Source organism: Panicum hallii, chromosome 2, assembly GCF_002211085.1.
Source record: "Panicum hallii strain FIL2 chromosome 2, PHallii_v3.1, whole genome shotgun sequence".
Classification (NCBI taxonomy): domain Eukaryota; kingdom Viridiplantae; phylum Streptophyta; class Magnoliopsida; order Poales; family Poaceae; genus Panicum; species Panicum hallii.
The window spans coordinates 844,426-856,076 of record NC_038043.1 but is presented as its reverse complement, the minus strand read 5'-3'; the positions used below and the strand labels follow the sequence as shown (position 1 = coordinate 856,076).

Below are 11,651 nucleotides of genomic sequence, written 5' to 3'. Positions count from 1 at the left end.
CCTCCTGGAAAGGCAATGGCTCGAGGTGAGCCACAAGCCGGCTCTCTACCTCGAGAAGATTGGAGAGCTTCATGCCCTTCCAATGCACGATGTGTCCCTTTGGCGAGGAGGCCATCACCAAATCACCGGGGCCGAAACAACCCGAAGCCTCCCGACACGCGGTGGCTTCAGGGTTTCTGTCCCGGAGCAACAGATCCAGATCCTTCTCTGACATGTAGAGGGATCCAAGCGCATTGGCCTCCTGAAGATCAGTGGCCGATTTGCGCAAGCCGGGTTGAGTCCGACCCAGCGAATCCCTGAATTGGAACGAGTCCAAACCAGGGAAAGTTGTCGCGACACCAGAAGAAGTCGAGCTTGGAACAAATTCCATCTCGACCTGCGCCGCGGAAGCGTGGAGCGGCAAGTTGTCGAGCTCGTCGACAAATTGTCAAGGCAGCTGCGAGGATCCGCAGCGACGGTTTTCGGCGTCATGTCGACGAGGAATCGCCGAAAGTTGCCCGCACCGTCTGCGACGCAAACTCACGAGCCAAAAACAAACGTCGTTCCCTCAGAGGGAACTGACCTGATGAATTTGAAAAATGCCATCGAGCTCGCGTAGATCCTCTTCGCGTTGGTTAGCTCTATCTCCTATTTAAACGGGACAAACAAGAGACAAACAAAATGAATAAGAGATAAGACGGGCTTAATCTCTTAAACTTCGTGACATGCCCAGCCCGGTGGCCCCGGGTCTGACAATGTGGATGATATTATTGTTGCTAGCTCAACACAAAGCGCCACCGAAGCATTGTTGCAAAATTTGAAGGAAGCATTTGCTCTAAAAGATTTGGGAGATTTACATTATTTTCTTGGCATTGAGGTGAGCAAAGTTCGTGATGGTATTTTATTGACACAGGAGAAATATGCTTCGGATATATTGAGAAGAGTAGGCATGACAGATTGTAAACCAGTTGCAGCTCCTCTTTCGATCAGTGAAAAATTATCTACACATGAAGGTAATCCTCTTGGACCAGACGATGCAACAAATTATAAAAGTGTAGTTGGAGCTTTACAATATCTAACACTTACTAGATCGGATATTTCCTTTGCTGTCAACAAAGTCTGTCAATTATTGCATGCACCGATGACTGTTCATTGGACTGCTGTAAAGAGGATCTTGAGATACATAAAGCTCACAGTAAAACTAGGGTTAAGAATCAGTAGATCTCTTCTTTGCTGATCAGTGCTTTTTTGGATGCTGATTGGGCAGGCTGCATCGATGATCATCTACTGGTGGGTTTGCTGTGTTTCTAGGAGATAATTTGGTGTCTTGGAGTGCTAGAAAACAGGCAACAATGTCTCTGTCAAGTACGGGGGCAGAATATAAAGCGTTAGCTAATGCCACAGCTGAAGTTATGTGGATACAAACGCTGTTATAGAAACTTGGGATTCCTAGTCCAAGAGCTGCAAGATTGTGGTGTAACAATCTAGATGCAAAATATCTCTCTGCAAATCCAGTGTTTCATGCAAGAACAAAACATATAAAAGTGGATTATCATTTTGTGAGAGAACGTGTGTCAAAGAAGTTACTTGAGATTGAATACATTGCTTCAGAAGATCAGGTTGCAGATAGGTTTACAAAACCCTTGACTGTTAGACATATGGAATTATTGAAGAACAATCTCAATCTTAGCAGTTTGGATTGAGGGGGCGTGTCAAAATATACGATGAAAACACTGTAAATGTGAAGTTCTAGTTGGATTGGCTTGGAGATAGATCTTTTAGATATCTTTATTGTAAACTTGTCGTACTCTAGAGCTCCTTACCGAACCGGACATGTAGCAAATTCTTGCGCTGCCGCGCTCATATAAACATGCACCTATTGTGACCTTGAGTTTGAGGCCGACGTTTCCGCACCTCTGATTTCTTGAGCTGCAAGTCCCAACTACTTATTACTGATTTCCGAGCATTCACGAAGGCACTGCAAATTAAAGGAGAAGGGAAGAGCAGTGTTTCCTTTTCATTATGCGAAGAAAAAAACTGAGAAAATATTTGACATCTGGAACTGAATATATATTACTTTATTTCTTTGTCCCAAAAGGCTGGTCTGAACTTTATCTTTCAGGTAGTGCATGGTCTTCATTTTTCTTTAGCTATGCTTTACACACTTAGGTGAGGTTAGAAGACTAGCAGAGATTTGGATCACATGGTCCACCTCAAACTATTAATTAGGCTACACGTACTGTTGTTGCCTGGTAAAAGGCAAAAAAGCAGTGCTTCAGTCAACACAACTTTCTAATGTTTTCTATTCTGTTGTGCATCCTCGACTTTCTATCATTCTAACTGGTGCACCTTGACTTTCAGGGTTTACAGCTCAATGCGCATTTGGAGCGGTGAAAGATAAGAACGACAAGCAGAAAGTGCCTGACCATCAGAAAGGATATGGTCAACACATGTACATGGACTACCGGACTATACTGACCTTCTGCATGACTTGAACCAGTAATCACTCTGTTGTTTTTCTTAATACATCTCAACCATTTCACCCCAGCTCCTGTTCATTCTCTCCACCTGTTGTGTCATCTTCCTAAGGAGGGAGTCCCCAAATGGAGATTATCATCTCTGCAGTCCTTGGTGAGCTGACCACTAGATCCATAAATTTCTTCACCAGTAAAATCTTCAAGCCAACTCCGGCGGATCTGGAGGATCGCCTCCGCAGGGTCCTGCTCCGGGGACAGGTCATCACCGATGAGTCCATGGGGCGGCAGATCACAAATCAAGCTATGCTCATCCAGTTGGACATGGTGAGAGACGCCATGTACCGAGGACAGTTCATGCTGGACACCTTCAGCTGCCAATCTCACGATGAGGACAGGAAAGATAAGGTTATGAGGCACCCTTCGTCGTCTTTGTCCAAGGTAAACTATCTGAAACGTCTTTCTCTCTCCAGTAGAAACACACTGGTTCTGAAACAGCTGCGAGAGACGCTTGATGACTTGAGTTCCATGATCCTTGATGTGGAAGAGTTAGTCGTGTATTTGATGAGCTGCCCTCGCTTGCGCCGCCAGCCTTACAGCATGCACCTCCAGCTGGCCAACAGCATGTTTGGCCGCCAAACAGAAGCACAACTTATCATCAACTTCCTACTGCACACACAGCCACATGATGGTGCTGAAGAATTGGAGGTCCTGCCGATTGTCGGACCAAGCCAAGTCGGCAAGAGCACCCTAGTTGCTCATGTTTGCAAAGACGAAAGAGTCTGTGGTCATTTCTCAGATATCCTGTTCTTTCGCATCCATGGTTTAACAAATGATGAGCTAACTACTTTCAGAGACAGTTGTGAAATGAGATATCAAAATTGCCTGGCAAACTACAACAAAGAGGGAAGCAGACTGCTAGTTGTCATTGAGTTATCTGGGGATCTGAATGAAGATGCATGGAATAGGATTTATTCTGCTTCTAAACTATGTCTGCCAACTGGTAGTAAAATCATAGTTACAAGCCGGTCCGACAAAATTGTGAGGTTTCGAACAACGAAGGCCTTAACTCTAAAATATCTGTCCCATGAGGCATACTGGTATTTCTTCAAGACGCTTACATTTGGAAGCACCGATGCCAAGATGCACCCAAGTCTCATGTACCTGGCCATGGAGATAGCCAGGACGATGAACAGTTCCTTCATCGGCGCAAATGTCACTGCCCGTTTGCTCAGGGACAATTTTGATGCCCACTTTTGGTGCAAGGTTTTGGTCTTCCTGAGAGGGTCTTTCCAAAAGCATGTCACCAGATTTGGTGAGCATCCCTTTGATCTTCTGAACCAAAACAGACCTGCAAATCTTGGGAGAATGGCTACACCTGCTGAAGATTTTGTACTCTATCATCAGTACCAACGCTCCCCAGAGGACGAGGTTCCGAAGATAAGAATCCAAGATGTGATGTATGGAAGCGTGAAGCCTCATGGCAAGTTTGAGGTTCTAGCATGGAGTTCTCAGATACCCCCATATTATAGCTATGTCTTTGCTTGTGAGATTCGGGAGCTAGAAACTACAGCCACCAAGAGAAAGCGTTCTGCGAAAAAGGGGGTCACGCTTTCTTAATTTTTTCAGTTTAAGACTTGTGTACTAATGCCTTTTCGTGTGTTTAGTTTTAACCGAATGATGTGTGATGGTGAAGCTTAATAATCAGATTTTCATGAGGCAATAAAATTGCTTGTCATTGGTTTACTCAATGCACATGCACAGTCCCAGAGTAGTCTGTGTGGGAGACTTGCGTGTTTTTTTTCTATATATATTTTGGTAAATTTTGTTATGTTTGCTTTTGCACGATTGGTTTCTGCTGTTTGGCGAGAACGCTTGGACAAAAAGGAAGAAGAGCCGGGGTTGGACATTGCAAGTGGAAAGCTAGGATACTTCTGTTGCTGTCAGAGAACATCTGTTGCTCAGGATAAAGCATCCATTACAAACTGACGAGATTGTTTTCTGTGAGCGCTAGGATACATGGGAAATTGGAGCCACGTCTTGGAAAATCTCAAGTACTCCTGTACTATAGCAGTGAGTGTAGCTAATTAGTTTGCTGCCATATACAGAGTTCAGAACATTCGGATGCTTGCCTTAGCCGTTTACTATATTTGTTTGAACGATCAAAGTTTTTCGTGCTGGGATGGGTTATGTAAGGCCCTGCACTGCAAATGCACGATTCTCTTCCTAGTACAAACAGAGGAGGCTTAGAATCTGGCGTTCAGACTTGCATTTGGCTTTTGTTTTCAGTTCAACCCCATGGTCATGCACTCATGTTTGGTCACTAAACGGAGATGGAGCAAGCTGTCAGCTTCTTGCTGCAAGCAGTCTCTCATGGTGTCAGGAAACTAGGCGTCCTTCCATTTATCCGTCCATTAAGATCTTCAGTTAGAATTAACCTCTGTATTTCACTTTCTCAAGTTGTTCAATTGCTTAACCATTGCACTATGTCACTTCCAACCTTAATTCCGTACTCCACACGGCTTTGATCTGGTAAAAAAACAAAAGCAGTGGTTCAGTCAACATCGACTTTCTACCATCTTAACTGTTACAGCTTGACTTTCAGGGGTTTGTACTTTGTACCTCAATACCCATTTGGAATGCTAGATGAAAAAGATGGAGAAGCAGGAAAAACGCACGCCGAGTTTAATGCCTGCTGTCAATGAGAAAGGATATGATCCAGATTTGGCTGGCGTGCTACCGCGATCATGTGATGCTCCAATCTGTTAATACAATGTATGATGCTTGCTCTGTTTTGATGTGTAACTGGACTTGTTCCATCCATCAGTACTAGATGCAAAATCAAATTCATACCGCCTACTAGATTCAGGAATTCCCAGACGCAGCAGCCTTGGAGTGCCGTCACGGCCGGCAAATGCGCCGACGGCCCAGCGGAGGAGCGTGCCGCCGCGCCGCCGCTCGCCGGCGGAGGTGACCGTGACGATCCACACGCCGGGCAGTCGTCACCAGTATAGGAAGGATCGCTACGCTAATGGCGTTCGGGGGCGCGGCCGTTTGAGGTTATCAGAGCAGACGCTCACCGCCCGGCTCTGCAGGCAGTTGGGGATGAGACTGTTCTGCCCGCCGCCGCTGGCCGTTTTATTTTTCTTCTTGGGCGGCGATGGTCCGGCTCCTCGCCGGAGCTCGGCGCGAGTGCATCGTCAAGCGAGGGAAGCCACGGCAAAGCGTCCACGGTCGACCCCCTCGGCTACCTTGCAGTTACGTGCGTCGATCTGGGCCAATACATGTCTTAAGCAACGGCTGGGAGAGGCCTAGGGGGTGGACGGCCTGCTGGCTGGGCGGTAAACGGAACACCGTCCTCCCCATCCCCATGGAGTGCCGCCGGAGGCGACCGCGAACCGCGGGTAGCATCAGCACGTGGCCGCCCTGCACCCAGCCGGACCAGCCACCGCTGCAGGACGCCTGCAGGCACCGGGGGCAGTCTTCCTCGCTGCGGTCCCTGGAGCCCGGTCGCCCGCCGCGCGCACCGTCTCGCCGGCCCTCCCCCGCGGTGGCCATCCGCGGCCCGGTCGCCCGCCCCGTGCCGCGCCAGGTCGGTTGCCAACGCGGAGAGCGTGTGGTCCGGGAACGTCTGGTACTTGAACAGGCAGTCGTTGCCCGTCCGCGTGCAGCAGGCGCGGGCGCCGGACGGCCGGAGTCTTCGGGCGCGGCCAGAGACCGGAATGGGATCGCGGCGAGGAGCTCGCTGAGGTCGGCGCTGACGTTCATGAACGGCGGCGGCGCGGAGCCATGAGACATCAGATGGGCCGCCGCGCAGTCAAGGAGCGTGAAGAGGGCGCCCGTCTTGCCGACGTATACCAGCCGTCGCCGTCGACGTTGGAGTCGGAAGCGGCGCTCGGCGCTATGAGGAAGAAGGAGAAGAGGAGGACGAGGATGCGGACCTGGACGAGAAGGCGACGGCGCGATGTGTTCCTCCTCGGCCTTGAGCTCGCGCTCGCTCGACACACCGGCGGGCCAATGGCCCTGGAGGATTAGCAAAGGGAGCCAACCAGGGCGACAGTTAGCGAAAATCCTATCGAAATCAGGGGCCTATCGAAGTTAGGGGGTTTGTGAAAATATTTGGATTGCGATTAAATACATCGACCCTAATGAGGGGGTTATATGAAAATATTCCATGCCGGTGAAATGGCACACGGCAGCGCTCGCGCCGCCGCCGCGACCCTCGGTAGGCCCGCCGCCAAGCATTCCCAGGTCGCCTCCGCCAAATCCACGCGCCCAGACGCAGCTTCCCGCCTCGTGCGCGCGCCCACCGGAGATGCTGCCACGGCAGGCCGGCAGTGCGGCGAGCGCGCGGTGGCCAGCGACGGCGAGGGATTCCAACCGCCGCTGTTGGCCGCTGCGGTCATTGAGGGGACGGAGACGCGCGTGGCCACGGCACCGAGTCACGCGGCGGCCGGCTCCGCTCGTTGACGCCCGGCAAGAATCAGCCGCGCGTATATATCCAGCTCCAGGTGTTCATCTCTACTCTGAATATGCCTGAATGACTGAATCATCTCTGTTTTGCCTGCCCCCATGGTCTCAACTCCAATCTGAAGAAGAAGAAGAAGAAGAAACTCTGGTTTCTACTCAATATTTGATTCTTTTCCGCCTATTTCGTTGGTGGCTGTTAATTGGTGGAGCTGGTGCTAAAATATTAGCTTTGTTTGCCTGTTTGGTTTTCCCTTAGCAGCAACTTGCAGGTCCCTAGCTTTTTTTGTTAAAAATAAACGTCCAATGAGCTTGCTGTACTTTCAGCTTATACCTGATCTGTATGCCTTGCATGCGTGCGGAGGAAGTTCCGTATAGTGGTTCCAAGGCCTTTTGGCTATTATTAAACCTGAATCCAGTGAGATCATGAAGGGTGAATCAATACCCAGGTCAGAGTTCAAGAGCATAACAAGTTACAGATCTTACCTGACCGACAACCCAGAGGTTGTCTGTTAGGCCAGTCTGATATTAGGTCCTGGTCTGGAGTAGTGAAGTTGAACATGTTTGGATCATTCCTGACTCTGGTGCAAATGCGTGTTTAGATTGTTATTGCATGAGAACCCAGATGTGCTGTAAATTTGTTTGCAGCTCCATAAGATATGATTGAGCAAGGGAATGTCTGAAACATTTGAATTGGTGTCCGAGAAGAAGTGCCTGCTGGTGCAACCTTTTGAGGTTTGGCAGTCGCGATCATCACAAGAGTTCTTTTCGTGATAAATCTTCGCTTTTCAAATTGGTTCTGGGCCCGTCTATTTAGTTAAATATGGCGAAATGCAGTATCCAGTACTTCAGGATTTTCATTTTAAAAAAGTCCCTTTACCTCCTAAAATTTTGGGACGAGTCCGCGTTTCCTCCCTAGACAACAAAACCGTCCACCTAGACTCCTTAGACTCGTGGCACCGGACACATGATGTCCCTAGCTGGTTTCTCTAAGTGGTTTTGCTCTTTTTCTTTTATATTTATTTTGGCTGAATCTTCAAAAAATTATAATAAATTACCAAAAAATCATAAAATAGAAAATATAATTTTGTTGGACTCTACATGAGTAGATCTATGCAGTGAACATATGATATGATATAACTTAACAAAAAAATTTGTTATACTTTTAGATATATACTTTTCTATAATCAATTCATAACTATAGTTTTCGTGGTCCAATTATGGTGAAACTTTTATGGTGAGCTACTAATTATATACTTGATCTGTAAGAAAAATTTTATGCTCATTTGATCATTTATGCTTGAGCAACTAAATTCCAAGCTATATGAGAGATTCTTCAGTTTCTCAAGCACACATGATCCAATGAGTATGAATTTTTTACTACATCTCAAGCATATAATGATTAGCCTATCATAAAAATTTCACCATAATTGGATCACCAAAACTATAGCTATGAATTAATTTCAGAAAAATATATATCTAAAAGTACAACAAAAATCTTTTACTAAATTATATCATATCATATCATATGTTTACTGCATAGATCTACTCATGTGGAGTCCAACAAAATTGGATTTTCTAGTTTATAATTTTTCGATGATTTACTATAATTTTTCAAAGATTCAACCAAAATAAATATAAAAGAAAAAGAGCAAAACCACTGAGAGAAACCAGCCAGGGAGGTTATGTGTCTGGTGTCGTGAGTTCAAGAAGTCCATACGGATGATTTTATTATCTAGGGAGGAAACACGGATTCGTCCTAAAGTTTAGGGAGGTAAAAAGGACTTTTCCGTTTTCATTTTGTCTTGTGCCATGTAGAAGTATTCTGGATCATTTTGGCTATAGTAGGTTTCTTCGGTAAAGAGTTTAGAATCTTCAGAGAGCACTAAATGAGAAACTATGTATTTGGCCTGAGTAATTCCAGTATTTAACCATTTATGTGCCAGACTTATAGTGAACAAAAGTTTGTGCCGAACAACCTAATACGATGTTTGTAGATGATGTAGGTAAAACTACGGACATTCTACCAAGATTACAAGTGTTTGATTCTTCTATCAAATGAGAACCTTCTGCTGGTGAACCATAAATTACTAAATTTTTCTAAACATTTTATAGCACCAAGTGGCAAGCGAGATGCTTTTTGGATCTTAAAAAACGTATGGATAGTGTACATGTATTCGTCATAGACCTCATCATATGTTGGGTGACCCGACGAACCCGATCTGACCCGACCTGCCTAAAAAAATATGACCCGACCTGAGTAGATCAATATGTGGATTGGACGTGGGCCAAAATTTTTGACCCGCAACAAAAATCGGGCTGAGCAACGGCTGAATTTTTTATCCAAAACCAAAAAAACCTGACTTGACCTGAAAATTATATACAAAAATTTGGATTGAACCTGACCTGTGTATCGGGTCAGACTTGGGCCAAAAAGTCCAACCTGGTGGTCAGGTTGGCCGGGTTCCGGCTAAAGAAAAAAATAGCGGGTTTTTCTTTGATCCGACCTGACCTCAAAAGCAACGATCACCCCTTCCTCGTCTCAAAACCAAACGAATCCCCTCCCCCGCCAGCCTTCCCCTCCCACAACACCGTGCAAACGCTCGCCGGAGTCCACGCCTCCGGCCGCAACCGTCCCAATCCCACTATAAGAATCTATTTAATTTGTGATGGAACAAAATTGTCACAGATCGCTAAAAACCTATCATAAAGTAGTGCATGTGACGGTTTTAGATAACGTTATATATTGAGTGTTACAGATTAAATCGATCTACATTTCTTCGTAATCATCACGGATTAGTACAATCAAAATATTTGTCGCCGTTGACTTTTTCTTATAACTTTAGCCATTCGTCTTATTCAAAAAATTATGTAAATATCGTCGATTTTGTTTGTGATACGTTTTACTATTATAGGTATTTTAAGCATGATTTAAATTTTTGTATATTTGCAATAAATTTTTGAATAAGATGAATGGTTAAAGTTGTAAGAAAAAGTCAACGGTGATAAAATATTTTAATACGGAGGGAGCATTTTTCTTGAATACAGCTAGAGCAGTATGATTTATTCTACTAGGCTTATGCCGGACGACAATGATTCAAGCCGCGGCATTCTGACAATGTTCCTCGGATGCGGAAAGCTGACGGCTGCTGCTGCAGTGTATGGTATTTTCCTCTGCCCTCTAGACATTGGGCTACATCTGTTGGATGAGGTGGTATTGCTGCCATTCATTTCAATTTCATCAATGTCCATAATTCAGAGCTTGTCCTTGTCAGAAGTGGTGAGCACAACAGAATACTGTAATGCTAGTTGCTAAATATAATTGGCAGACTCGCTCCATATGACACAGCATGGAAAAGTCTGCAATATTTCACATTTTCACTTGGTTTCAGATTCGAAGGACCCAATGCAACAGTCAGTCAGTCAGTCATGTCTGGCTGCCCAATTTTAGATCCTTGACCCGGTCAAGGTGTGCTAACTGCTTTGGTACTGCCATGACGTGGTGCTACGACCTGTGTAACTAGCTGGTTGTGCACCTCTCTTGACTTGGTCACTTGACTTTGCCTCCAAATTCTAGTCAGAGTGTGCTTGCTGGTCACAAGTCAGTTATGCCTATGAGGGCAGTCTCCTTTGGTTTCTGAATTCTAGTTTCCTTCCAGTCAGTTTCAGAATAAGTAACACTGCAACAGGCCATGAGAAAGTCTATATAAGCTCGCCTCCACTGCCTCATATTTCATCACAACAAGCTCAAGTCATCTGCAGACAAACACCTTTCCCAGGCTAGAACCACAACCACTTGCTAGCAAAGCTCGATGGCGTCCCAAATCGAGAGCCACCGCGCCGGCGCAGAGGTCGTCACCGGAGACGCCGTCTGCAGGAAGAAGTCGGTCGAGCTGCTGGAGGAGCTCGGCCTCCCCAAGGGCCTCCTGCCCATGGAGGACCTCCAGGAGTTTGGGTACAACCGCGCTACGGGGTTCATGTGGCTGGTGCAGGGGAAGAAGAATGTGGAGCACACCTTCAAGAAGATCAAGCAGACCGTGTCCTATGCCGCTGAGGTGATGGCGTTCGCCGAGAAGGGTATGCTGAGGAAGATCACCGGTGTCAAGACCAAGGAGCTGATGCTGTGGCTCAGCGTCGTGGAGGTCTATGTTCTCGACACCTCGCCGGAGAAGGTCACCTTCAAGACCGGCACCGGCCTCTCCGACAGCTTCGAGGCCACTGCCTTTGCGCTTGGGGAGTAACCATGCAAAAAGGGCGGGCAATTTTGCTCCTGGACACTCTACAATGTCGTTTTTTGCCACAGGACATTACTCAATCTTGGCTTTACTACTGGACACCCTTTAAATATGCATCTTTGCCAATGGACACTGCAGTGACTATAATATTCATTTTAAGAAAAATGGATAGAGAAAAGTTTCTAAATACCCAAATTACCCCTTGTTCATAGCTCTGTTGAAACCGTGTGCCCCCCTCCCCCGGCGCTCTCCACCCGTCCGCGCCGCCACCGGACCGGAACCCCCCCCCCCCCGGCGCCGCCGCCGGCGCGACGAGCAGCCCCCCGCCCCGCCCCCGCGCGCGCCGACCGCGTCCCCCCCCCGGGCCGCCCCCCCCCCCGCCGCCCCGCGCGCGCTCTAAGCACGGGCGCCGCCGCCGGTCCGCCCCCCCCCCGCGCGCTCGCCGCCCCCACCTCCCCCGCGCGAGCTGGGGGCTCCCCCCCCCCCCCCCCGCCCC

At 47.3% G+C, this 11,651-nt stretch overlaps 2 protein-coding genes across 2 annotated transcripts; both read left to right on the top strand.

Moving 5' to 3' along the window:
* The first annotated feature begins 2,539 nt into the window (after positions 1 to 2,539).
* LOC112882859 (disease resistance protein RGA2-like) lies at positions 2,540 to 4,242 on the top strand. The gene has a single exon (XM_025948025.1). It carries the CDS (start codon positions 2,583 to 2,585, stop codon positions 4,071 to 4,073), a length of 1,491 nt encoding a protein of 496 aa, XP_025803810.1. The 5' UTR covers positions 2,540 to 2,582; the 3' UTR covers positions 4,074 to 4,242.
* A 6,452-nt stretch (positions 4,243 to 10,694) lies between these two features.
* Positions 10,695 to 11,196, top strand: LOC112883144. Its single transcript, XM_025948387.1, has one exon. It carries the CDS (start codon positions 10,733 to 10,735, stop codon positions 11,159 to 11,161), a length of 429 nt encoding a protein of 142 aa, XP_025804172.1. The 5' UTR covers positions 10,695 to 10,732; the 3' UTR covers positions 11,162 to 11,196.
* Positions 11,197 to 11,651: the final 455 nt, after the last annotated feature.

Coding starts and splice junctions, on each gene's coding strand:
- LOC112883144 (XM_025948387.1), top strand. CDS start 10,733: ATGGCGTCCCAAATCGAGAGCCACCGCGCCGGCGCAGAGGTCGTCACC.
- LOC112882859 (XM_025948025.1), top strand. CDS start 2,583: ATGGAGATTATCATCTCTGCAGTCCTTGGTGAGCTGACCACTAGATCC.